This window comes from Phaethon aethereus, assembly GCF_964289735.1.
Source record: "Phaethon aethereus genome assembly, chromosome: 2".
NCBI classification, from domain to species: Eukaryota; Metazoa; Chordata; class Aves; order Phaethontiformes; family Phaethontidae; genus Phaethon; species Phaethon aethereus.
Genome location: NC_138582.1, coordinates 121,316,010 through 121,343,953, shown reverse-complemented (window position 1 = coordinate 121,343,953; position 27,944 = coordinate 121,316,010). Strand labels below are relative to the sequence as shown.

General features: G+C 44.7%; 1 protein-coding gene across 1 annotated transcript; it reads right to left on the bottom strand.

Moving 5' to 3' along the window:
• Positions 1 to 45: 45 nt before the first annotated feature.
• On the bottom strand, positions 46 to 27,569 carry CDCP1 (CUB domain containing protein 1; the record flags this gene model as incomplete). Its single annotated transcript, XM_081996389.1, has 9 exons — positions 27,312 to 27,569; positions 13,537 to 13,743; positions 12,336 to 12,692; positions 10,636 to 11,004; positions 5,946 to 6,173; positions 3,876 to 4,256; positions 3,050 to 3,415; positions 1,686 to 1,767; positions 46 to 487 (listed from the first exon to the last, which is right to left on the bottom strand). The coding sequence occupies exons 1-9, from the start codon at positions 27,385 to 27,387 to the stop codon at positions 46 to 48; spliced, it is 2,508 nt and encodes an 835-aa protein (XP_081852515.1). The 5' UTR covers positions 27,388 to 27,569.
• Positions 27,570 to 27,944: the final 375 nt, after the last annotated feature.

The window sequence follows — 27,944 nt, the reverse complement described above, 5'->3', positions numbered from 1 at the left end:
CCTTACACTGTATTTCCACAGGGAACTGCTATACCTGGTATATAATTACTCCACTAAACCATCCTGTTCCTTATTTTCCAGCAAGGACATATCCCCATTCTTCTTTTCATTTGTATCTCCATTGTCCTCCAACTGCCCTGACTTCTGATGAGCAAATGTGTAAGTGTCATGGTCTGTGTCCGTCAGAGGTGGAGGTTCCTCAGTGTTAGAAGAGCGTTTAATGTCTTTTCTGAAGGAGAATGGAGGTGGAGAAGGTGGCAAGCTACCGATGGGTCCATCAAAAGGCCGGTACACATCAACTTCTGGAGCAACTGAGCCGTTGGATTCCTTCAGCAAGTGCCCATACACCATAGCATCATCAATAACTGCATAGACATGAGACTCATTGTTTTTCCTCCCTTTTGTGAATAAGCCTTGTTTTCCAGGCACCTGGGTATTCACATTAGCATTGTACACTCCCACCATGGGATTCTGGCTTTTCTTCTTCCTGTTACAGAGTTGAAATTGTTAACAAGTCAGAAACACCACATGGCTGGTACGTTTGAGCTCAGTAACAACAGCTTCTGTTTTTACCCATCCCAGCCACGCTACCTGGATTTAAGGCTTTACTTGCAATCTTAGGAAAAATAACTCTAGTCTAGGCACGCTTTTTTAACAGAGCAGAAAATAACTTCATGCTATTTGGTTACCTACTGCTGCTCTGCTGACCCTGGGGTTTGCAAGATTAACTCCAACAGCCTCCCAGGCATGGGGGTCCCAGCTGTGCAGTGTACCGAGTCTCCCAACATCCACAGACATTAACAGGACCTAAAAGCCATCATAACCTCCCAAAACAAGGCTGAGCGTTACTGAAGATGAGTGAGGTAGTGGGTCCACTGTGAAAGTCCAATGATCTTTTCTTCATTGCACTTTCTGAAGCGACCATCCCCAAAGTGGAAAGACCAAAGGCTAAGCTGAAGATTTTTAAGCCTGTATTTGTAAAGTCTTTTCTGTGTGGCAGACAAGTGTGCTCATAACTGCTCTAGTCATCATATTCCACAAATTCATTCCAGCTCTACAGCTTCAGGACCCAATCACCACTGCCAGCACTGAGCACACATGTATCAGAAACCCCCAAGACTCCACTTGCATAAGTAATACTATGCATGTTTGCTTTGCAAAACCCAGTTCTCTCCCCAAGGGCTCATCTCAGAAAAATGCTCCCACTTGATGTGCTAACTCCAGGAGAAGCTGCTGGAGATTGTGTAGATGAAAGATAGCTCCTAGTGTATCTGGGTGAGTTTACAGCTTCTTGGAACAAAGTCTTGTCTAGAGTCATATGTGCAGCAGCCACATTCATTGCTATTTCATTTCACAGGAATTGCTGAAGAATTTCAACCAATACCTTACTTACAGTACAGCCAGAAGCCTGTGCTAAGGCCAAGGTAGGCAATGCACTGGGGGTTGAAGTAATGTGACTCCAGGAATTGCTGCTCTACTCGGAGTCACTCAATTTATGGTAAAGCAGCATTCCTGGAGTCACACTACTTCCACTACCATTGCCTATCTCCCACCACCATTGCCTACCTCATGCTTCAGACTTTTGTTCAAGGGATCTGTATCAACATGTGAAACAGAGGGCCTAGCAGCTCTCCCAAAATGCCTTCTTGAACTGTTAAGTTACACATGCTGAATTATGAACTTACTTCTTCTTAACACAGCACACAGTCAGTCCAATAGCCATGAGAACTCCAGCCCCAGCCACCACAGCAAGTATAACTCCTAGGTCTGCAAACAGACAAGGTACAAGGACACTAAGCAAGACAGAGAAAACATCCAGCTTTCTCCTAAAAGCTGCCTGGGTTTGAACCTCCTCAAGAGTTTCTAAGCATACCAGCTGCCTGCAGAGCAGGGGTTTCGGAGCCATGCTCACTGCGGGGCAACACACGCCATTTCCCAGAGGTTGGAGGCCAAGCAATGCCAAACTCGTGCTGCTAGCAGTGGAGCACAACCAAAAAACCCAACCAAACCATCCCACCTCCAAGAGTTCAATACAGCTCATGTGCTGCTAAACTTACCTGCAGCATCTCACATGCCTCTGGCTGAATAGGTAGGGAAGAGGAGAAAGTGCAGAGAGAGAGAGAGAGGGATTCAACAGAGGAAATAGTGACATTTCACCAACTTCCCCTCAAAACCATCCTTTCCTTTGAAATACACAAGTTGTGTTGACCTGGTGCTTTCTAGGAGTCATAAAATTGATCAGGAAAGTCCATGTGTACGCATGTTTTAAAAGTATACATTACAAAAAAAGGAAAAAAGAAGAAAAAATTAGAAATTAATTTGATACTGTTTCAGTTCTAGCCTGTGTAGCCAATACTTCTACAGACAGCAGTCTCCCACAGGTGAAGTGCAAATATGAAGCAAATTACCTAAGCAAAGCCTCCCCTAAAAATGTGTCTCCCTCTTTTTTTTTTTAAACCTATTTATGTTTCAGGGAGATGAAGGACAACAAGAATGCAGATTTTGCTGTTAGTCATCAGGGCACTCTCCACTAAATGGTCAGACCTGTCCCAGGGATGATTTCTTTGCTCATGTGAACACTGAGATGAATTGAACTGCTAACATGAAGTAAGGATTATTTGTATGAATAAGTTTGCATAATCAAATCCCAAGTCGTTCACCAGGTCTGTGACCTTGGGAGGGAAAAACATCACGATTTTCTTATACGTTCTGGCTGTGATCTCCAATTAAAAAAGCTAAATTAAATGTATATAAAAAAATAATCTAGTCTTACTCCCCCCCAAGCCCTGCAATTCCGTCTCATAAAAAACCCAACATCCCCCACCCCAAGCCCACAAAAAAACCCCACCACATTAAAACCCCTCCTTCTTCCCCAGCTTCTAGAGGTACCCAGCTGTAACTCTCAGACATTTTTGAGGGACAGGTATTTCCAAAGACGGGGATCTCAAGTCCCAAACCCAAGGAGGACCAGCATCCATTTCCTCATTTCCCCTAAGGGAAAGCAAGGAAACAAGTGGAAAGCAAACCACCACCACCTTACAGGACTCACCTATCTGCTTGTCAGCAAAAGCCACCCAGAACTGCAAGGTCAGCTGCATCTTATGCACAGGTTTACAGTTGGAGACATTTACCCAGAAGTCATGATACATATTTCGGGGCTCGGGCAGAAGCTCGTCCTCACGGCGCACGGTCTCCTCTGCCCCCAAAGTCTCTTCCTTTATGTTGACATAGGCACGGCCTGTCTCACAAGCAATGCCCATGCGGTCCTTGGAGAACCCGAGGCGGGCAACTTGCTTTCTGGGCACAACGACGTACCAGGATATCGAGACATAAGGAGGCAGACCATAAGGCCAGTTGGGAGTCTGCAAGTAAACTTTAGCTTTTTGATCTGGACTCACAGTGAATGTGCACTCATCTGTAGTAAAGGAAAAGAATAAAAGGAATGAAAAATTAAGTTTTGATTCCCCCCCCCCCTTTTTAAAGCCTTCTCTTTCAGCATGTAAAATTATCTGGTCTTTCTTCTCTGTATTTATACCATCACTTATACCTGGGACTAGCAAATTTATACAGTCACCCGCATCTCAGTACCAGCAATACAACTCACCTATCATCCCCTCCCACATCAGTAATTATCACAATTAGCACAGATATATCTGCAGAATTTCCCACAATCAACTATCTACCACCTAGAGTACAAAGTTCCTTCCTTCTTCCAGGAACCACCTCACTGATTCAGATAAAGATTGATCCTAGCAATGGCTCCAGGACTAGAATCTAAAGAATTGATTCTTATTTCTCTTTATCCATATGTACTCTAATAAGCATACTGAGAGATCCAACACTGTGCAAAAAAGTAGTACAGAACACTACCTTACCTTTAATATGTGGCACAAAAGACATTTTTAGATCCTGATGGTTAGACTCATTGAAGAATCCTTTACCAAAAGTTTTTAAGGATATGGTGATATTATTCCTCAACTGAATCTTTTCAATGGATCCACCAGGACAGAATACACCAACATTCAACTCGGTCTCTGGGGTGGCACTAACGATGCTGTAACTGTAGCTCGTGTTGCACCTCTGCTCTGGGACGTGTTGCTGAAGTTTTAAGGATGGAGACGTAATTTCTATATTGATCAGATCGGGAGCCAAGAGCTTCCAAATAAACTTATGCAGTCGAATTGGCAATTGGGTAATAGCCTTGGCCACTGAAAGGGAATAGATCTTCCTCTGACACCACCGAAGATCGACACAGCCTGAAATCACAAGAACAAGTCTCAAGGGTTGTATTTTTCTTGTAGAGGAAATATCTAGGAAAAGCAAGTTCTCCTGTGTACCAGAGTACACACACACAGAGTACTGTCAGTTTTGTGTTACAGACCCAGATAAGCATTTACCTGAAAAAATATCCTCTCTTAGTAATCTTTACCCAAATACATATCATTTTTAGTTAAAGATCTGTCCTTAAAAGGGTGCAGGACACCAAAGAAACTAACAGATACAAACATATTCAAAATCTCTCAACTTGAGATATTACTTTTGCTATATCACTTGCTGACTGGGACACAGTTGCAGACTAGCCAAGGTTCAGATACATTCTCTAGTGGCAGTTGAAAGCATTTGGGAAAAATCCTACACCAAATGCACATAGTATCTTAATCAATGACACAGACAATAGAATCAGAGGGCACCCTCAGCAAATTTGCAGATGACACCAAGCCAAGTGGTGCGGTTGACATGCCTGAGGGACGGGATGCCATCCAGAGGGACCCAGACAAGCTCAAGAAGTAGGCCCATGTGAACGTTATGAGGTTCAACAAGGCCAAGTGCAGGGTCCTGCACCTGGGTCGGGGCAACCCCTGGTATTCATACAGGCTGGGGGATGAAGGGGTTGAGAGCAGCCCTGCCAAGGACTTAGGGGTACTGGTGGATGAAAAGCTGGACATGAGCCGGCAATGTGCGCTCACAGCCCCCAAGGCCAACCGTATCCTGGGCTGCATTCAAAGAAGCATGGCCAGCAGGTCGAGGGAGGTGATTCTGCCCCTCTGCTCCACTCTGGTGAGACCCCACCTGGAGTCCTGCGTCCAGCTCTGGAGCCCTCAGCACAGGAAAGACATGGACCTGTTGGAGCAGGTCCAGATGAGGGCCACAAAGATGATCAGAGAGATGGAACACCTCTCCTATGAGGACAGGCTGAGAGAGTTGGGGTTGTTCAGCCTGGAGAAGAGAAGGCTCCAGGGAGACCTTCTTGCAGCCTTCCAGTACTTAAAGGGGCTTCTAAGAAAGATGGGGACAGACTTTTTAGCAGGACTTGTAGTGATAGGACAGGGGGTAGTGGTTTTAAACTAAAAGAGGGCAGATTTTGACTAGATAGGAGGAAGAAATTTTTCACCATGAGGGTGGTGAAACACTGGCACAGGTTGCCCAGAGAGGTGGTAGATGCCCCATGCCTGGAAGAATTCCAGGTCAGGTTGGACGGGGCTCTGAGCAACCTGATCTAGTTGAAGATGTCCCTGCTCACTGCAGCGGAGTTGGACTAGATGGCCTTTAAAGGTCCCTTCCAACCCAAACTATTCTGTGATTCTATGCAAGCAGCACAAGATGCATTCCTGATGGCAACGTTGGTCCCATGTTTTCAAGGGCAGATTTATGGCTCTCATGCTCTGTTTCCTTGTTTTGCAGTTCTCAGCAAGAAGATTCTTAGGTGCCTTCTGTCCTTTCCTTTCTAGGAGTAGCTACGCAGTTTCTATTTTTAAAAGTAGAATGACGTAGTGAACAACAAGGTCATCTCCAGATTCACTGTACCCATCTCCCATCTGGCCAGCACCTGGTTTCCAACCACACCCTACTTAAAGCCCAAGTGAGAGAGAAGTTTTGGCTGACTGCTGGGGAAAAGCACACAGAAGCATTCCCTAGGAAACAATGTTAAGCCACTTTTGTCATACTTATGCCTTTTTCAGCTGTGATCCTCAGACGGGACAAGTCCTTGCACAGAAAGGAGATCTTGTAGACGGTGCCAGACACTAAAGTCAAGACGCGGTCGCAGGTGCGAGGATCCTTACAGATCAGGCACATTGGTTCAGACATGAGCGGAATGCGGCTGGGCCACCCTTCAAAGTGTATCGTTACAGTCATATTCCACTCCTTGCTCAGGTCGACCAGATGGGTGACATCTGCAACAAAAACATCCCAGAGCAATTACCGGCAAGAAGCGTGGCGTGAAGCAGAACTTCCTCTGTCTCTTCTCATCCTATTAGACGAGCAGCTGTTATAGCTATTTCTTTATTAGCTAAGAAAGCATTATTTATTTCTTTCCATCAGCATATTACAAACTCAAGCATATCGTATCATGCTTCTAATTTAGAAGTTTGAGGCTTTCCTCACACAAAACCCATCTCCCCACCACTTTGCAGTTATCAACAGGGTAACATGCATGATAGCCTAACCTGTTCAAAGGGGGCTAGAAGGTAAGGAGCTCAGCCAACTACATTAGATTTGTTTTCCCTAAGAAGTTTCTTGTATTTCTTTTAAAGTCAGTTCTACCAATCACACAACAGTTTATCAGAAAAAGGTTCTCCATTCTGAAATTTTGTATTTATTGCAAGATTGCCATCTCAGCTAATTTTTTGTTAGTTTAGGTTTTTCAAAGCCAAGCTGAAGAAAATTGTCCAAAGGCCGTAATTAAGCACATCTGGTTGTCTGAAGTCAGTTAAAGATTAAGCTAATTTAAATGCAAGTACCAATATGGTTCAAAAGGGAACTAATTGCCAAGTACTACAGTTCAGCAGAAGTGCTGGCAGTCGTTATGAAGGTTACTGGAGCCTTCAAAGACTCTTCCTGAAAGTCCTTTCTGTTTGGCAGTTAAAAACATAAAGATGCCACAAATTATCAAAGTCTGTCACCATGCTGGTGGGAAGGCTGAGAACCGTGCCTTGCTAGACTGGTTTCCCTCCACAGCATGACTGAACCACCACACTGCCCTTACCTTTCATTGCCCAAAAGTGTTCTTCCAGAAATATTTTCTGACTAGCTGTAAAAAGCAAACCTGAGAGCTGGCAGAGTTAACCCTGAAAAGTAAAGAGCACCTTTGCCTTCCTCAACACCAGCCACCACTTCTGCTGCAGTCCACCCCTTTCCCCATACCCGGCCACACACAGGCTGCTGCAGGAAGCCTTGTAATGTCCTCTGAGCTCACTGGACCTGAGGTGTCCAGGTGCACACAGTGACCATCATTCCTGGCACCCTCTCTCAAATAGTGAGATTCAGCTCAAAGATCTGCTTAAGGAGGCATGTACTGAGGTCCAAACTGCTTAACATTTTCAGTAGTGGGAGAGCGCACACCCTCAGCTAGTTTGCAGAAGTGGTGCTGGAAAGCAGCTTTGCAGAAATACCTGGGGGTCCTGGTGGACACCAAGCGGAACATGAGCCTGTGACGTGCCGCTGCAGCAAAGGTAGCCACCAGCTTCCTAGACCATGCTAGAAAGCAGGTTGAGCAAGGTGAGTCTCACCCTCTGCTAAAGCCCTGGCGAGACATCGTCAAGTGTTGGGTCAAGTTCTGGGCTCCCCAGTATAAGAGAGACATGGGTGTACTGGAGTAAGGCCAAAGAGCCACAAAGATGCTTGAAGGATTGGAGTATCTCTCAGAGGAGAAGAGACTGAGAGAACAGGGACTGTTTAGCTGAAGAAGGTGGCTCGGGGGGTGTGTGCACATGTGTGTGTAAGTGACATGGTGTCAGACTCTTCTTAATGGCACCCAGTGACAGGGCAAGAGGTACAAATTGAAATACAGGAAATTCTGCTTAAACATAAAAAAAGATTACAAATTAGTGCAATGGTGTTCAAACACTGGAACAGGTTACCCAGAGAAATTGTGAAGTCTTTAGAGATACTCAAAACCCAACTGGACACGGTCCTAGGCAACCTGTCCTGTCTCATCCTGCTTGAGCAGAGGGTTGGAACCAGATGATCTCCAGAGGTCCCTTGCCATTCTGCAAGTCTGTGATATCCTAGATGACTTGCTACAGCAAGTCAGAACAACAGGGGTAAGCAGGGATGACAAACACCTTCACCCATGTAAGCTAATGGCAGTTGCAAATACTCAGAACATCTGAAAGGCGGAAAGAGGAAAAAAAATTGAAGATTATGGCTGTAGCTTAGCTCACAAATATTAACTATCATGTGCAAAGATAGATATTGGATCCACAGAGCATTCTTATGCTGTTAACAAGGCATGGGTCTCTGATGTCAAAGAAAACGACTTGATCTAGTGGAAGGTATCCTTGCCCATGGCAGGGGGGTTGGAACTAGACAGTATTTAAGGTCCCTTCCAACAAAAACCATTCTGTGATTCTATGGTTCTATAAAGGACTTTAAAAATTAAAAAAAAAAAAAAAAAAAAAATATATATACACTATTATTACTCAAAGGCATAAACAAAAGCTGAATAAAATAACTTTCTCCTGTGTGGAAAATCAGACACACAAAAAGGCAAGAGGTCAGGTGGAAATCTTGAAGTCATTGCCACAACTAAGCACAGAACCCAAGATTTCTACCACAAGGTTACTTGTACATCAGAGGTCTGGGTTTTTTGCAGCAGCTAAGCACAGAGAGGGTTAAATCAAGAAATTATTTTGATTGGAAAGAGCTATATTTTCCTCTTATTTAATGACAAGCACCACAGACAGCTGTGGAATACCCAAATCTTTGGGAAGCTTTGAGAATATTAAAAATGCATTGGTATCTGCATAAAAGCCACGCTTAACTTCCACACTGCAGATGGCATTTTTTGTTTTTCTTTTTTTAAAATAAAAGTTTCAATACTGTCTTGAGGGCTGAATTTGAATCTTTGATGGAACTTATATAACTACAAAATTACTCATTAAATCCTATTAGATCCCTAGGGAACCCACTGTTGTCTCTTAAATCCAAGTGGTTTATTACCTGCATTTCATTCAATATATGACAACCTGTTTTTTTTATTTTTTAGGTGATTATCATCTTGTATAGTGGCCATAAATATATTAAAATTCCTCTTTGCTTTCCAAAGCAGATGGGAGATAAAGCTGATTAACTGAATACAATGTTTTCACTCACTCTGGCTTCCAAGGTGCCACACACAATAAATGCAAGCAAACATGATTTGGTTAACAACAATTTCAGGAGGATTTGCTGTTCGTGAATGGAGCCAGACCAGACAAAGAACTGAGAATTACAGCAGTGAGATGCTACAGACCCTTTCTGGACACATGACTTTGAGATACAGGCCATTCAAACTTCAATCCCTCTAAAATGACTTAGAAAGCCTCTAAGTAGCTCCTGCTGCAGTGGCAGTCCAGAATACAGACTCCCCTCCGCCTGCTCCTCTGCAGTGAGGGCACCTTTACTACTAACCTCCACCATATGAACTGAGGTCAGAAGCTAAGAAGTCAGAGGATAAATCAGATATTTCATAGCTCATTACCTAGCCAGGCCTTTTATTTCTGTTTTTAGATAGATGCTGTGGTATTACAAGTCATTGTGTTAAGCCTGTCTGAATTTAGGGCAAGAAAACAGAAAAAAAAAATTTTCTCTAGTGCAGCAGCAAGCAGCAAGAAGTCTAAAGAACACCCAAATGCGTAAGGGATATTATCATTGGAGTATCTTATTGACACCTTCCATGTCTAGTGTAACTTCTTCACACTAGAAGATGTTCAGGTTTCCCTAGGAAGCAAAATAAAACTCAGAGGCAGGAAGAAAGGAAGAGTGGTCAAACATTGGAACAGGCTGCCCAGGGAGGTAGTAGAGTCACCATCACTGGAGATGTTCAAAAACCATGTGTACGTGGCACTTTGGGACACGGTTTAGTGGGCATGGTGGTGGTGGGTTGGCGGTTGGACTTGATGATCTTAAAGGTCTTTTCCAACCTTAATGATTCTATGAAAGAAATGAACATTGATGCCATTAGTAGTATGAAGACAATTTTATATCTCCAATTTCACCAGTTCATGCTGTGGATCCTGACTAGCTGTGACAGCAAGTTTCACCAGGTTAAGCATGACTGCTTACGTACAGAGCAGAAACCTGGGGTCACATTTTAAGAATTACCTTTAAAATGTTGAATCTTACAGTTAAAAACAAAACTGTCTGAATAAGCTCGAATTTTATTTCTGTACTGGAGAACAGGGAGTGACATGTTTCCAAGCAGTTATGGTCCTTGCCTGATAGCTGGTTTGGAACCCCAGAGGGAACAGAGTTGCAAGGAAAAGCTAGCCAGTGCTTAGCTTTGTTAATACAACGTGCAAGACCAGATACTGCAGGTATTAAAGACATTTTTCAGTTACACGATGCAGGCACTGGAAAAGGAAAGGAACTCTCCACTTACAAGCTACAGGGTAAAATCTACAATGGAGCTTTATACTCTGTTGCAAATTACAAATTTCAGTATTGCCATCCGCCTTGCCATAGCAAGGGCCGGTGGTACCCAGGGCAGTACAACAGGCCTCAGTGTTGCTTGGCAACCCACCTCCTTAAACCCAAGGAGGGTCCAAAGTTCAAGAAAAACGACAAAAAAAAAACCACGCCAGTATCAATCTTCTTATGGTGCTCAGCCCAGGCATCTGTAAGCAAAAGCAACAGAAGGGGCAGGCAGGTACTTACTCTCATCAACCTGCGGATGCTGAACGATGACTTGGAAGAGCAAGCGGAGGATGCCCGGGTTCTGGGCATCCTGATCGCAGCCCTGCAGGGACAGGTTGAAACTGCCAGCAATATTGGCAGGCTGGCTGTCGCTCAGCTTGAACACCTCTGGGTTGCTGAGGGAGCCGGGGAGGTAGTACTCTACCCTCTCCTCTTTCCTTTCACAGTTGGAGAGGCTGTAGTTGTGGAAAAACACGTTTGCTCTCATGTTGGAAGGAACCACAAACTGCCATGTCATGAGCTCGTCTTCTGGAAAGCCCAGCGGGTAGTTTGGGGACATCAGGGTGATTGAAGACTCCCTCTTCAAAATGGATTCAATAATGCACAACCCTAAAACATGAAGGGGGGGAAAAAAACCGGACAAAACAAGCTGCACTTAAAGACATCACATTGGTGCACGTGACACCCCAGCAGCAAAATATTTTTGTTTTGACAACGAGATTGTCCACTTCAGCTACAGGTTAGGTTATTACAAAACCCTCAGACTAAAATATATACTCGAGTTGATGCTTTTGTCTTCAGGGATATATTAATACTGCATTTTTAGCTTAGTGGGCTTACCTTTCAAGCATGTGGACAGAGAGGCCTTTATTTTTTGGAAAGGAAAGATCCTAGTTCCTACCTCTGGTCCTGGCTTTACAAAAGCAAACACGCAGCCTGACAGCTGCTTCTGCTTCACTGGTTTTGAGAAACAAAAGATGTGGGCTTTTATACCAGCACAGAGCTCTCCGTCCAAAAACCTCCCTGATCTAGCAAAAGCATGCCAGCAAAGAGCCTCAAATACGCCTGATAAAACATGACTGCGAACCATGGAGGCTGTGTAAGACTCTTCATGCTTGGATGACTCATGGTAGCATGAAATTGAGTAAACAGAGATTATGGTCTCTCTCTAGGACTCCAGCAATGATGTGCAACTGCTAAGACTGCCAGGAGTTACAAAAACTTGTGTTCTAGAAGCTCAAAGCCGGACCAGGTCCCTTTTATAACTGATGGCAACAACCTTAGAATTCAAGTAAAGAGCAAGGACATCTCCCAAAGAGGGTTTGTCACGAGATCATAAAGTAACCCACTGGCTGATATATAATATTCCAGCTATTTTAAGAAGATTATTACACAATGTTTAATGTTACTGTGCAGGTTGAAACAGATAGCTGTATTTGAGCAGGCTCATGTACCTTCCAGGTACTGCTTCCCCTTTTCCCACCTTCCTCTCTCTTCAAGAGGCGCTGGTTTGAGGCTCCAGCATGTTAAGGAAGCTTTATTTAAAAATAAACAGACCCAACTACACACTGCAATCAGCAAAGAACTCTCTTGGCTTATTCTAATTATTCTATCTAGTCTCACCTAGCTGAAAACATAAAAACAAGGCAGGTATGTTTAAGTTTTAGGAAGTTTAAAGAGATTGAAAATGAGTAATGTGCACTGAAAGCAGCAACACAACAGTTTTCATAATTATTAATAAATCAAACTAAGATATTTTGACCCCAGACGAGCACCAGCTACCAAACTAAAAAAAATACAATAGCTTTTATAAAAGATGAAGTTGAAAGGAGTTAGGAATAGCAGCATCAAAACTAGAAGGTTACCCGAGAAGAAAGGTTTAATTCTGCTGCAATCTGCGTGAGGTGATTACAGATGAGGAAACACTACTCTGTACTTACGTTTTATGGAAGCCCTGTTAGCTATGCTGAAGCCCGAGGTGGTGAGAGGCGAGTCCCACGGGAGGTGCACAGACATGATGACTCCTCCAAGCAGTTTGACACGAGACACCGAGCCGTTCCTGCAGAAGGTGCCAATGTTGACTATGGCCTTATCAATACAGCTGTTAATGTTGTAGCTAACAAAATCTGGGCACATCTCTCCTGGTTCAATCTGTCTTAGCCACGGGGTAGAAAATTTCAGTTCAAGTCCAGTCTTTGTACTCGCCTTCACGTCCCAGATGAAAGTCCTGTTAAGGCGAGGTAGCCCCAGTGGGTAAAGATGAACATCTCCAAAGGGACACGGGCCTGACACACAGTCTAAACGCAGAGAGAGAACAGCCATGACAGATTCATGGAAAACATTCAAGTAAACGAGGAATTGGATACTTTCCCCTCCATTGCTATTTTCACAATTTTTAGGTTACACTTCTCCTCTACATGCATTAAAAGACACTCCTATAACAGTCTCACATGCGACCTCTAAACAGGACTTCTAACCCATAGAGTAGACAGGATAAACCTGCTTTAGTCAGGCTGACTAAGGGAAGGGATTCATTGTCTCTAGTACTCCCGCCTTGTTGGTGAAGAATTTAGAAGGTATTAGTGAATAGGGTAGAGCACTGAATGGGCAAAAGGGAGAAACGCAATGTCAGGAGAGCTAGAAATCAGGGATCTAGAGAACCAATTTTACCCCATCTTGCTCAGAGAATTCCTGGCAAATCATTCATCTTTAAATTTTCCACTGCTTGCCATCAGCTGTATCTTTGTTTCCTTGGTGCCCTGATAAACAACCTGGGCGCCAGACTTTGCAGAAGTGATGAACAACAACTGCCACTGCAGGATTCTGGGGAAAACTTAGAAAACTTTTATCTGAAAAATCCAAATTATTGGTATTTCAAGCTGGACACTAAAAATAAGCATACTTCAATCTATGTCTAGGCTCCAACTTAAAAGAAGAAATATCACAAGTGCATCTTACAAATATATCATGAAATATTGTGAACATTACTATTTGCATGAATCATATGAATAAAACCCCAAAATGTGAAAAGAACTATCCTTGAACATCACCCCAAAAATAACAAAGATGTTACAAAGGACTAAATGGTTTCACTGGAGGAAAACTACCATTGAGGAAAAAATTTTAAAACCTGTATCTTACCAATATTTTTCTGAATTTCCATGATGAAATATTTCTCTGGAGTACTACAAGTGAAGGTAAAAGTCACATTCTCCCCAGGCTTTATCTTGAGTTCAGACCTGATGACGTTTTTATTAAAACGAATTTGACAGCTTGGTGAAACACCGGGTCTCAGTTTAATCATAACTGTGATGTTGTCCACTGTATGAAGGGAGACCGTAAAGGAAGCTAAGAAAGAGAAAAAAAAAAAAGTGTTTTGTTACTAGCATGTACGAATATCACCAGCCTCTCCACACATCCCTATAGTTGCCCCATTGTCAGAAGGAACACTAGCATCTACGGTCTCTGAAGTCTCTGGTGTTGGACCTACAGAAATGCCTCAGCTCTTCCAGGCCAGCACAGATGACAGAAATCTGTTTGCTGCATGTGCCCAGAGGTATACGTGGGATTTGTGTAGGACCAGTTCAGCTCCAGTTTACCTTCACCAGCATTATTTATTTCACATATAAAAAGTAGCTCAGGTGTTCCTTTCAAAATCGCTGGCTTGACCATCATAGACTTACGGCTTTTGGGGAATACATAAAAGCCTCAGCAATTTTCACAGATTTCAACCCATCCTAAATCACTACTGATTGCAGAAGCAGCTCTCACAGGAAATACTGGAGCCACAGGATAAAATGCTTGGTGAATAATCTTATTTTATGGGTAGCAGTCTATCAACAAATGGATCAAACCTGACTGTCTTGTAAAAATATACACGCAATATAAGACACGAAGGAGCACTGACTGGACATTCAAGATGACTGGAAAAGTTATCAGTCTGATGCTTAGCAAAGATGGAGCTCAGCCCTGGCTGAAGCCAATAAAGTTTGCATTGAAGTCAACTGTATTCCAGCCCCAGGTGAAAAATCTGAGGACAGATTTTTGTTGACAGACAGACAGTTGGAGGGTTTTCTGCCATTTCTTTTCACTACTCTCCCTTCCTTATTTCAGTGTATGGAAGATACAATCATAGTGTCTACAGCACTTGTGCTTTTAGTGTTTATGGAAAAAAAAAAATTATGTGTGTTAAAAAAAAAAAAAAGAGATCTAGAAATAAGGGTACTTCAAGTCCATTCAAAAAGGTCTGTTCTTTGAGTGGGCCATCACACTGCTGCATGACAAAGCTCTGCCCGAATGCCAGGTTGGGAATGCTCTTGCTCACTCACCCCAATAAAGAGAGGCTGACCCCAGCAAACCCAGCAGTGCAGCTCCCTGGGAGAGCAGCTGTCTCAGAAATGCACATCTGCAGGGCTCTGCCCAGATGCTCACCATCCCTTGAGCATCTAAACATCCAGCCTGGTCCCTGCCAGCTGCTATTGCCGCAGTGGTGGTCAGGATGCTGGCCAAAGCCCAGAGACCCAAGGGCTCACCTGGTGAGGGTTGTGGGGAGCAGGGCTGAGCACACCATAGGAACCCTTGACTGGCAGAGCCCTCTCGTGGCAGATGAGCATGCCAGAGACCCTCAACCAACCTACCCACCCAACTCAAAACTTTAGCCATCGCAACCACAGAGAGAAGCGTACTGCACTAGCGACTCAATTTCTCACAAAAACCACCTGTCCTGTTTTTAAACCTCCCTTATAACTTCTCCTGATTTTTCCAGCAATCTCATGGTTTTGCAGGGCCTGACTTTCATTGCAATGCATTGCAAAAGCCCTGGGGATTGAGCGGTCACCACGGGCTATCATCCTTCCCTGCCACTGGGAAGACTGCAGCTCTAGGGTTGCAAACACCGTGCATCAAAATTCTCACTGCTGGGGGAGTAGGGCAGAAGAGAGTACTTGAAGACATACCTCCATCATGTTTTTGTTTGAGTTTTATTGGTCTTGAGTCTTCTTCCAGCCTTTCTGGCTTTTCTACACAATCTTGGAGTCAAAAGACTCGGTAGCAAGCCCTTGAAACTGCCTTACCTATTTGCCTCCAGGATCAAAGGCTTTAAATGAAAACCTCAAACACCATGAGGCTTGCCAAACTTCTGCACATACTTGTAACAGTGAGTTTACTAACCCTGTAATACCATTACTGAGAACCTGGTCACTGCGTAACTTTCCTACAGCTTTTAAGTAAAAGGACAGTCCTCCAACCTGAAAGCCTACACTGAATTCTCTCACCTCTTCCAACGGCTGGCACTACTTGACGTCTGCATTTCTGCCTTTGAAACGCTTTCGCAGAGGTTTTCAATCTGGGTTTTCCCAGAGGAGGGAAAAAACCCAAACCAACCATACAGGCTAGGAACTACCTTGCGCAATGACACAGGGGACAATTACAGGGGCAACTTCTGCAGAGTGGGGAAAAGGAAGGAGTAAAGTAAAGCCAACAACCAGGGCGGCTCCTCCTCGTTCTTTGGGAGGAAGCAGTTTTCAGAAGAGAAAGTGAAACAACTATTTCCAGCCTAGCCCAGCATTTTGTCTTCCATACCATTGGACGTTTTTGGGGTTCTTTTGGGGTTTTTATATTTATCACATTTTGAGCACAAAATGCCCTTTGACCATGATGGTCATCATTTTTCTGATGTTTATGTCATCCAGGTATGAAGTGTTAACAGCATAATACCAATAATTAATTACTACAGACAACAGAGACTTCTTTCTTGCATATGGTAATTGTCACACTCGTCTACAGTTTATAAGTATTACTGAAAAGTCTGTTCCTCACTTTCTGTTCAGTTACCACGGTCCCTTTTCCCATCCCTGGGCCAGCACAACCATACGTTCAACCTGGCAGGACAAAGAAACGCACCAGGGCCACTGACAGACACCACTTCCGCACCAAATGCTCGTGCATGGCTCCAGGCCATTTTTGGTCACAAGGATTAAATTTAAGCATAACCTTAAGCACATGACTAGCTTTAAAACAAAACAAATGCCCTGAGCTGAAACCATGGAAGAGAAATTTTCAACATTTTGAACGGCGTTTTGAAATTAGCAAAGCCTTCCTACACGGGTCAAAACAAAGTATTGCCTTCCCCAGCCCTTGAAAGGCCTGACTTCTGCTGCCTGGGTTTTTTGCCGCCCCAACCCTTTTCTGGACTTCATGACCATGTAGTCACATCCATTTGATCTCAGTATCACTTTCCAGCATGGACATTGTCCATGCCTCAGCTTTCCAAAACAGGACCTGCCCAAAATCGCAGAAGTGCTGCAATGATCAATACATCAGCATCCCAGTAGGCAACAAGGATGCAGATCTATACCCAGTCAGGGTCAGCAAAGTTTTCTGCCAGAAGCCCACACAAGGACAGACACCAAGCTAGAGTGTTGCATAAGCAAACAGCTTGCTAAGAAGAAACTCCACAGACAATCATTTTGGCCAAGAAATAAGAGCACAGTGCTACAAGGTCAACACAGCAGTCAGCTACTAGGCATGTGCTAAACTACATTAGACTATCATCAAATCTCATTTTCATAGGAAAAATAGAAAAAAAAAAAGAATCATGCAGAAAGTATATCCAGTGATCCCAAAGTCACTAAAAATAAATGACTAAACGGTAAAACCCCCAAACTATAGCCACACACACTCAGCAGAATAGAGAGACTACTTAAAAAGCACCTTTACTGCAGAGCTTTTATAAACATGAGTGAGTCCCTTCGTGACTCACACTAATCTGTCTTTGCCTATGATTCCCAATGCATGCCTTTTTATTAGGATTACCAGTAACTCTACACATTTCCTGTAAAGAAGGAATTTCTACGCCTCGTTAATGCTGCACAGGGATGACACACAGGATATCCAAACCAACAAGCAGCAGCATTGCCAAGCTGGATCTACTCTGTCTACACAACAATGAAATCATTGGGCTAGAAGATGTCAGAATTGAAGCCTCCAGTCCCGACCTGGTTCACAGGCTGACGTAAGCATCTGATCTCACCCTAAATTTTTTTCCTCTAACCAATTAGAGTTTTGTAGCCTCCTTTGGCTATTTATTCAACTGCTCTAATCTCAATCTGCATCTTCCCTGCCGCAACTGGATTTCACGACTGCTCATCCTCGTTTGAGACTGCGCCTTCATGACAGTTGTCTCATCACGCCATCCCTTAATCACTAGAGTAATGTTCCTCTCTCTGCACAAACTCATCTTGGCTAGCTTTTTCTCAACAGCATGACTTTTCTAAACCTTTCATCAATTTTATTGCTCAGAGCTCTCCACCTTGAGTTAGAAATAATCTGCATAGTGCAAAACGAATTGGATTACACCACAGAGTTTAGCCTAAATTTATCTACAGCGGTTGCACCTGACACTAATCTCTTAGTATTTAATATGTATATATAAATGCCAAAAGGACATTTTCCCTATACAAGAGGGAGGTCCAATGCAGAAGACAGCTGGAGAAGAGTAGAGCCAGTGGCACTCACAGAGCGTGTGCATACGTACGTTCAAGGAAAGGATTTGGCAGGACAGCAATTTTTATGACTATGTACAGTGCTTTGCTAAACAAAATAGGAGTTAGAACAGAATCCAACTAGTTTTGACTAGAGGGCTGCATTTTATTGCAGCAATTTATCCATAAGAATCTATTGATTGTGTCACAGGACTTCACTGGATGGATGAAAACATTCAAAAAACCCCAGACAGACCAAGAAACCAAAGTCCACAAGAGTGACCAACAAAAAAATCCCAGATGTTAGTTTATCCCAAAATAATGTACAAAACCTGTTGGTTTGCTCGTTCTGGTTAAATTGTGGGCTTGTTCCACTACAGCCATTTTTAATAAAAAACAGTTGGATGGGGCTGACTCAGACACCATTCATAAGCGGGCGGCAGCTGGAGGAGACGGGCTGCTGCAGAAGACGAGTAGCAGCAACACTCACTCCGGATATGAAGTTCCTGGATCCAAACTCCTGTTCTGCCTGAGGGGGATCTGAACCCACACAACCAACACACCTCTCCGGAGAATGGGCTTGTCCACCGCAGCACTTCGTGCCACCGCCTCGGGACAGGGATGGAACCATGGCACTGTTTGCCTCTACAGCTCAGCGCCTCTTCTGAGCTCTTGCAGGGATGCTGGCTCATAGGCATGCTTGTAGCCTGCTGAGGTTGTTCCACTACACATAGTCTATTGCAAGGATCATGGCAAGACGGTGGGAAGCAAAGGGTACAGCTCATTAACACAATAACCCAACCATAAGCTGAATTATTTCAGTTTCAAGCCATACGAGCTCCTCTCCCTGATCTAATGGATGGCCTTGGCACAGGAGACAGCAGCATCAGCAGGACACATTCAGAGCAATCCATCCAAAACACCCTTCACCTAGCGAGGAAACCTCAAGGTTGTCTCCTCCATGATGGGGATCACAGGCTCCAGTTCACGCATCCCAAGCAAACACCCCAATGGCTCAGCTAAGAGATACACCAACAGCTGCACCTGATCATCCATTTCCCCATCCCCTCCAACACAATTCACTGCACAGTCAGCCCAAATTTGCCAACAGCAGGTCAAAGAATATTTAAAAGAGTAAAAGTCTCCCTGCTTTGCCGACTCAAACATTTTGTATCTCCCTCATTGAATCTTTGTCAATTTGAATCAACTGTCCAGTTAACTACAGCACCCGATTGCCCAAGCATCATCCACTCCTCCAATTCCACCTGCAATGGGTACCATTACAGAGCCATTACCCATCCAGGTAACTGCCTTCACATTCTTCAAGCCCTTGGCAAAGTTAGTCAGGGAGCCATACACCATTTATACTCTTCTCACCTACTAACTGGTGCTGTGAGCAGCAAATGGAGATAACGAGCACAATCACAAATTACAGCTGCTGAAATCCTGTCGGACTTTATAAAGCAAACAGGTTCTCTGTTTACATTTAAAATGTAAACTAACTACTGTCTACGTTACTCAGTGATCTCCTTATGTTTGGACCTGTCTTCCAATACCACACTTGCTTGGGATACAAGGTCCATATTTTGTGAAAGGATTGCTTTCAGGGAATCACCCAGATGATTACAGCTTAAGATCTGCAAAGCTTGTAAACACTTACAGATAGATGCTGCCAGTGACTATTATGCCAGGGTAACCACCCACATCTCAGGAGAGGGCACATGGGAGAGACTATCCATTCCTCAGCCACCACAGTACAGCCCCCTAATCTTCACTGATGGTTTGAACTGATAGCCAGGATGGGGATGCGAAGCAGGCGAGAAGTCACACATCCAGTTCTCCTCCTCATCAGGGAGGAAGAGTGTACACCTCTTGCGGAGTAATGTTACAAGCCAACCCAGCACAATTCACCAGAGAAGGTCTGTCAGTACCCCAGGCCAACAAGGTTGCTCACTCAAAAGTTGTTAATTCATTAATTTGTAATGTCTTAACAGAAATAAAGTACCTTCAGATTTAAAGTAACTTAAAAAAAAAGTTATTATAAATTTCAGTACTTCTATCCCTTTCTCTAGAACCTTTTGAATGATAATTAACACACTCATATAACTTGTGTAACAGCCATTTTTAAAAGAAGTTTTCTTCACCAAAAGCAGCAAAAAAAAAAGACACTTAGCTGTAATTACATAAAGGAGAATGGTGACTCTGAGCTGCCTTTTCTTAATTATTATTTTACAGATACGAAGTTTTGTTGCTTCTGTAGAAGTGAGACACAGAGCTCAGCAAATGCTGCCTGCAAGCTGACCACCAATTCGCATGCAACATGCAAAATGTACGATACTTGGGTCTGCAAAACTTGACGAGAAAGTGTTGTGCTGTCACAAGGAATGCTAAGACACAACACAAGCCACTGCAGGAGCCTCCCTTGATCAAAGGGGTGTTTGCTTGCACAGTTTATCCCTACTTTGATGTAAGCCAGCAAGAGGACAGCATCTTGGAGCATGTCTGAGCAGCTCTTCAGTCTTGGCTCTGGTTAAGGAAGGTGGAAAAAGCACATTTCACAATCAGGGATCACTCCCATGCCAAACATCCTGCCAACAGCTCTTTGTCTCTCACTTCTTAGGAACTTCACATCATTCCTTTTCACTCCTCGTAGCCTGCTGTCTCACAGACCCAGAAAAACCAGGGCCAACTCCAAAATGCGGGTGTGATTGTAGCTCTCAAAATAAAAGTTTGCTGACAGTGAGTAACCACGCTCGCTTTGTTCCCCAAGAAATCAAAAGGCACAGCTTGAAGCAGGCTGTCTCTGGGCACCCTTGAGGATGGTTGTTAAAAGGTGTCCAATGGAACAGGCAAAGGTGAGACTTTTCCCCCATTATAGGAGATAGGTCAAAAAAAAAAAAAAAAAAAAAAAATCTGTTTTCCCACACTCCTGGCAGCCTGGGCACTCAGAAGCAGACTAGACCTTACCAACATACATGAAATGCACATCTACCAGGCGTTATGGCATGATTCTTCAGGTGGCTCTTCCCAAAGGTCTTGCAGAAGGTCGCATCAATACTATCTACACTGACCAGCTTCAGCTACTGAACCTCGCCTCTGTCACCAGCTATTACAGAAACACAAGATTTTGCTCTGACATAACTGCCAGCAGTCAACAGTTTACTAAGCACAGGGCAACCCACGTCCCTTTCCTTCACTCCCTGGTGGCACAAGCAGATGTTGAGCAAGAGAAATGTGTACGGCCACTCGTCCACCAGATCAGAGAAGTTTTCAAGTTGAGGGATGGTGACCAGGCTCTATCAGCTGAACCCTACTAAGAGACCACCAAAAGTCACCAGATGCTCTATAGGAACTGGTTCATGGTTTGGCTACAACAAATCAACCTGCGCTGCAGCGGGTGTGTTGTCTGCTCCAGATCTGAGGTTTGACAGGGATACCAGAGCAGCATCATTGAGACAGCTAACGTCCCAGAAACTGCTGGAAGTGCTTTGTTAAGGTAACATCTTCTTAGTCTTTCCCCCAGTTGGGCAAAGGTTTATAAATTATAAAAATTATTAAAGATATAGAATTGTAAAAAGACTTTAACAGAAACTTAAGAAAAGCAAGGGAAGAGGACACAGGGTTACACAAAAAGAGCCCAGTTCAACCAAAACTGGTGTCCAAGGCCAGTTTTTCCCATATCTTCCAGCCTAACACACACTTTGTTGCAGCTGAGCCTTTCTAGAAGCTCGTGCATGGAGACCAAGGCCAGAAAGCATCCAAAGGGAGAGCTCAAAGGAGCATGCAGAAGACAGTGGGAAGACCTTGCTTCAGTAAGAAAATCACCCGTGAGCTCAGTTCAGTGGAACAGCCCACTCATGACAGAAGTGAGCAACACCCAGCTTCCCCCCGCACAGCCCCAGCAATAACCCAGCACCACCAGCAGCCCCGTACTGGCCACAACATGAAGGGGTACACCCCCACGCACATTCACTGTTCTCAGCTTGTGTTCATCTGTCACTGCCCAGGACCTGAAGAAGGTCATGTTTTGCCATCAGCAATTACAAAAAGCAAGTGCAAATCTGACCAATACAGAGAAACTGATTAAGAAGGAAAAGAGTTACTCACCTATTATCTACACTGATTTGCAAACACCATATCCTTGTCCACACATAGCTGTAGCAGTCAACACAGGCAAAGCCAAAAGTGTCTTGACTGTGTTCTCAGCAAAGGATGGCTCCTCATGCTATTTCTAATATGAAATATTTCTGAAATGAACTAAGTGCAAAGTTGTTCAGCCTCTGCCTAAGACTGAGGTTTTGGCAGGTGTGGATTCCAAAGCTTTTTATTTAACATATATACATGTATAAATATCAATTAAGCTGGGTGATAAGGGCTATACCAATAAACTGAGCTCCATCAATATTTATTTGTGAAAATTATTCTGCTACATACTTCAAGAAGTCAAAGCTTTATTTTTTCGGTAGCTTTCCTCCTACTTTCTTTTCTATTCCAATATTATTTATAGATAGATGAATTCATTTAAGTAATTAACAACCCAGAACACAACTGACCCAAAAGACACCCGATCATAGAATGATAGAATAGTTTGGGTTGGAAGGGACCTTTAAGGCCATCTAGTCCAACCCCCCTGCAGTGAGCAGGGACATCTTCAACTAGATCAGGTTGCTCAGAGCCCCGTCCAACCTGACCTGGAACTTTTCCAGGGATGGGGCATCACATAGGGGAAAGGTTCTTCCCTTATTTCATAAAGCAAGCCCCGATTTCTGTCTATAAACTCCTGTTAACGTGTAGCAAGACAACGCACACAAGTCAGAATAAAAATGAGGGGAGAGCAATCTTATAGCTGAAGAATAATTAACTTCCTCCTTGCCACAAGTCCATGGTGGTACGGTGGACATAAACTTCAGCAGCCTGCAACTCCTCTACCCCGTTTCTCCCCTAGCCAGCCCTTCAAGCCCATGCCTTGAGCCAATGCCAAAAAACAATCCTTTTCAGCCGGATACCCTTTAATTATTTTTTGGCTGATGAGCCACTGCAGCTCATCAAATGACAACCCCAGGCATAAAGGAACTCGCCAGCCACCTAAAGAGCCAGGCTCAGGAGCTGGCCCACTACATCAGGTTTCTTCTCTTTTGGGCTACTTCTTAGACAAATGGCTGCTATTTGTTGGTGTTTTCAGTTCTGCATACAAGTAACCCCACGGCCAAGAGTATGGCTGTTGGAGAAGTGTCATTCACACCTGTCCTGGTTTCAGCTGGGATAGAGTTATTTTCCTCATAGAAGCTAGTGTGAGGCTATGGTTCGAATTTGGGATGAGACTCCAGAGACCACAACCTACTTGAGGAGCTCTGGTGGGGGTACTCAAACTGGTGATCGTTTGTGCTGCTATGGAAAACAAGTTCAATTCATTGTATTAATCCTCAAATATTTTCATGTTCCCACCACCTCACATTCACACTTAGGCCTTCACATTACCTCTACATCCTTTCAGACTTAAAAAAAACCAAACAAATGACAAACACACACAGACAAGGCTCACCTGTTAAAAACAAACATCTCAAATCCACAAAAATCTTGAATTGAGAAAAAAATTTAAGTGTATTTTCTGGTGGAAAATTCAAGGTAGTAGCATCAAAACTGAGACACACAATAAACAAGTAATTTACTATAAACATCTTATTTTCTAGAGAGCAAAACTCTCCAGACTGATAACGGCATGAGGCAAACAAAACAAAAAAAAAAAAAAGAAAAAAGGAAAAGGTACAACCAAATACTCATGCACATTACTTGTGGTCTTAAAAGGAGAGGTCTCAATCAAGTGAGCAAACGGCGATTCAGAATGGAAATAATCTAGCTTCCACCAGCTTTCAGAGGAGCACAAACAGGCCGATTATTTATATTCTGTCAGAACAGCAGAAAGATCCTGCTAACAGCCTGGGGTTTTTTTATTTTATTAAAAGAAGCAGCTTTACATGTTAAGACAAACGCATAACTCAAATCAGTCAGTTGCCAAGAAAAAAGTTAACTGGAGGGTAGAGCAAGAAACAACGCCAATATCTGCCAATTCGCTTATTGTAACAACAACATTTTAAAGACAAACCCCAAAATACATATGCAGATTTTATCACATAAGGATACTTTAAATCTGAAATATTTGTTTATGTTTCATAGACATCATAAAAGTCTGACTAACGTCATTATCAGCGCTTTAAAGAAACAAGGTTTTAGGTGGAAAAGACATTTTCAAAGGTCAGATACACAAATACTTCATTCACACTCCCACGTCTAAGAACAACTATTACACCAAATACTTCTTTCTATAGTTCTCCACATAAGTTAACCAATGTTGCATTCGATAATTTAAGTTATGCATAAAGTCACATCTGAAGAAAACCCCGAAGAAAAACAAGCTCCTCTGAAGTCAACAAGACCAGCCACGCTTGACCTGCACGTTCCTACTGGACAGTAAAGACAACGCCATCATACTGTACTTGCTGGGAACGGGTGGAGGGAGAAGGCGAGAGAAGAAAGGACTTCATCAAGGATGACAAGAGACAGCTTTAGAGAGAGACACACCAAGATCTGTAGCCATCCCATCAGAGCATCACCAGTTCCCAAGAAGAGGGACGCGTGCCTCATACCTACCTCCTGCGTGGTTCTGCACACACAGCCTAAACCTGGCCTTGCTGAAAGGGAGATCGTTGCAATTTGCAGCCAAAATGCAGCAACAGCGGAACCAGTACCAACGTCAGCACCAGGGCAAAGGGAACTCCTTAAAAATTACCAAATACGTAGGGGTGTGGGGGAAAACCTTAACCTGAACTATCTTGGGTTTTCAGGACAAACCTTTGCTCAGAGAAATGTTCCAACAACAGTTTTGGCTGTGCAATAACAAAAGCAACTCCCACTGGGATGAAGGACACACCAGGCACATGAGATTTGCCAACAAACCTGGGAATGCACCGTTACCCTCTCTGGTCCTGCTCACACCATCGCAACCTTCAGCCTGCCAACCCATGCCACTACTGCAGCCAAGACTGAGCCACTTCTTTTTTGGGTGGGGCTGGGGGTCCACAAAGAGCAAGAAGGCACCGAGTTAGAGTTCCACAGGATGACAGAGGACCTGGTTCACAGGGGCAGTGGGGCTTGTGCAGGAGAGGGACAAGTGGGCAGAAGCATGCAGTTGGAAAGGAAGGAACTGAAGGAAGTAGGAAGAGGGACCACCATCAGTGGCAGCAAACCACTGGGTGTACCAGTGGTGTTTTGTGCAACTTCACTGTTACTAACTTTGCCTTACAGAGAAACTTTACGGTTTGCCTGAGGACAAGGTCAGTGGTTGGGGAGATACCTCTCCCCAGTTCTTCTGGATTAGGTTAAGAAAGCTCCAGACCACAGAGACATCTTGTTTGTAAGGAAGATTTGCACAATAAGGATAGACTAGACATTCTTCATCAGACTCGCCATCTTCCTTCCATTTCCTGCACCTTCCCAACAAGAGCTGTTAAAACCACACACAAAGGAGACTTGCTGAGCTCTCCAGGGACACAGCCTGCACCCACTGCCACCACAGAGCTGGTATCCAGCTCACTACTACATCAAATCAAACTAGTGGTGTGGGCTCCACCTTGTATAAAGCAGGTATAAACTTTTTTTTAATGCCTACACGAATGCATAATTCATTTGGATGTTTTAAACAAGCGAGAGGGAAAGAAGCTGGAGCAGATAATGACAATAAGCAAAAATCAAAGGCATTGGCTCAAAAAGAGCTGTACTGTGCCTCAAAAGCAAGCCCATGAAGTTTAACGTGAGGCATCAAGAAGATTTATGGGGGTAAAAATAAAATGAACAAAGGATTTTGATGACACAGTTTGACCAGCGGGTGAGGAATAATGTGTGAATGTATGATTAATAGGCTGCTGCATCTCCCAGTGAAGGTCTAGACCTACGTATGAAAAAAGATACAACTGAGGATTTTTTCATTAGCTACTTCAACAATACAAGATATTTGGAAAGTCTAGCTTCTCTCCTTCTAGCACTGACCCACCTGAGGTTTTAAGAGAGTTTGTTTTCTTTGAAAACAACACACAATTAACCACTGTATAATATTCTTTCTTCTTCCTTTGAAGAGGCTTAAAGAGGCAAATAGATGTTGTTCACTTGACTTGGAGGCAATACATTAAATGCAAATATTTCATTTAAAAGACTACACAGGTTGAAAATTAAACCTCAGCACTGCCTAATTTCACAGCCAACGTTTAGACCGTATTGTTTATAATAACAGTGGCCGTGAGCCACACTTCAGCATAACTAGCGCAATTAAAGGTCATAGAAACGTTAAAAAGACATGCATTTCACATCATCAGACTCTTTAGGTTATTCATAGCCGCTACATATAACTCAGCAGTCATTTTGCACAGAAGGACTCGCACTTCAAGAGCCTCTAACAGGACAAATAGCTATAAAACAGACTGTTTAGATTTGAGGATGGGCATTTTTTTTGCAATGAAGCAGCTTTGGAAATTGAGGAGAACCCCGGAATTCTTTTGGGGTCGCAGTCAGGATTTAAGAAAATTATTCACGGGTTATATACATGGGGTTGCATCGAGGGCTTTCGAGAGACACAGTGCTGGTAGTGAGCGGCAGCCTCCCACGAGGCTATCTGACGCAGGTGAGCATACAAGCCGTTCTGTCTCCCTGCACGTACAGCTCATCCCTTGCTCTCCGTACGTCATACCATTCTCTTTGCTTAAACACCTTACGCGCCGGCACGGCCCGACACGGAGCACCGTCCTGCGAGCTCCAGCTCCCTACGAGCAAGTCAGCTGCCTCGGGGGGGAAAAAAAAAAAAAAAAGACAGATTTTGTGAAGTTACTCGCATAATCAACACCCTAGCAAGCGAGGGCGTAAAGATCAAATCGTTTCTCTTGCTAGCGTAGAGGAAGAAACCGGAACGTTCCAACGACGGGTGCCGAACCTGAATGTCTCTATTTCAAGACGATTTTTAAGCGACGGCCCAGCACCCCGGCTCAGCAGGACGCCTTCACCGGGCGCCTCCCGCCCCCTCCGGGAGGAGGGGACCGGCGGAGCCGCGGCTGGACTCTCGCTCCGGGAAGGCGACCGGCCAAACCCGCGCCGGCGAGCCCCGGGGCTCGTCCCCGCCTGCCGGCGCCGGCGACAGGCGCCTCCCGGGCGAGGGAGCTCGCCGGACGAGCGCTACGGGTGCGATTCTACTCTATCCCCCCAGCTTTTCCTTCCCCCTCGCCTTTTAATAACTAATTAAATGAGCAGCAGCACACGGAGGTAAAACAAGAGTCACCGGTCCCTCGCCTACGTTGCGGACAACAAAAGCAAGGCGAAGCCCAGCCGCACACCGGGCCGGACCCAGCCCCACCGGGAGAGCCGTGGCGAAATGGGGAGCCGCCCCGTCCCTACCTTCCCGCTGGAGGAGCTGCGCCGAGGCGACCAGGAGCGCGACCAGGAGCGTGGCCAGCGCCCGGCCCGCCGCCATTTCCCCGCATGGGCCCGGCGCCGAGGCGGGCGCGGGTCCCCTCCGGCACCGCCGCCGCTTCCTGCTCCACCTCGCACCTGGCGGGGCGGGGCGGGACAGGGCAGGTGAAGGCCCTCCTCTTCCTCCCGAGCGGCGGCCGTGCGGTGCGGCGGCGTGGGCTCGGGCCGGCCCCGGGCCCTGCCTCCGCCCCGGCGGGGTGGAGCCGGCCTGGCGCCGGAGGTGCGGGTCGTAGTCAACGGGAGACACGACGCTGCTGCTGCTGCTGCTGCTGCTGCTGCTGTCACTGCTGCTGTCACACCGTATGCCAATGCTTTCCCCTGCCCGTTGTCTGACATGATTAACTCCTACCAAACGAGTTTTGAATTTTGGCCAGCAAGCTCCCCGGCACCCGTGTTGGGTGCCGGATCTGTTAGTGGTGCTGAGGAAAGCGCGCTGTGCCTGCCCGAGCACCTCTGGACAGATGTGCTGTCTCATCTAGCGACGCAGAGGTGGTGGCGAGACCGTATTGTGGCCTTCCAGTACTTAGAGGGGCTTCTAAGAAGGATGGGGACAGACTT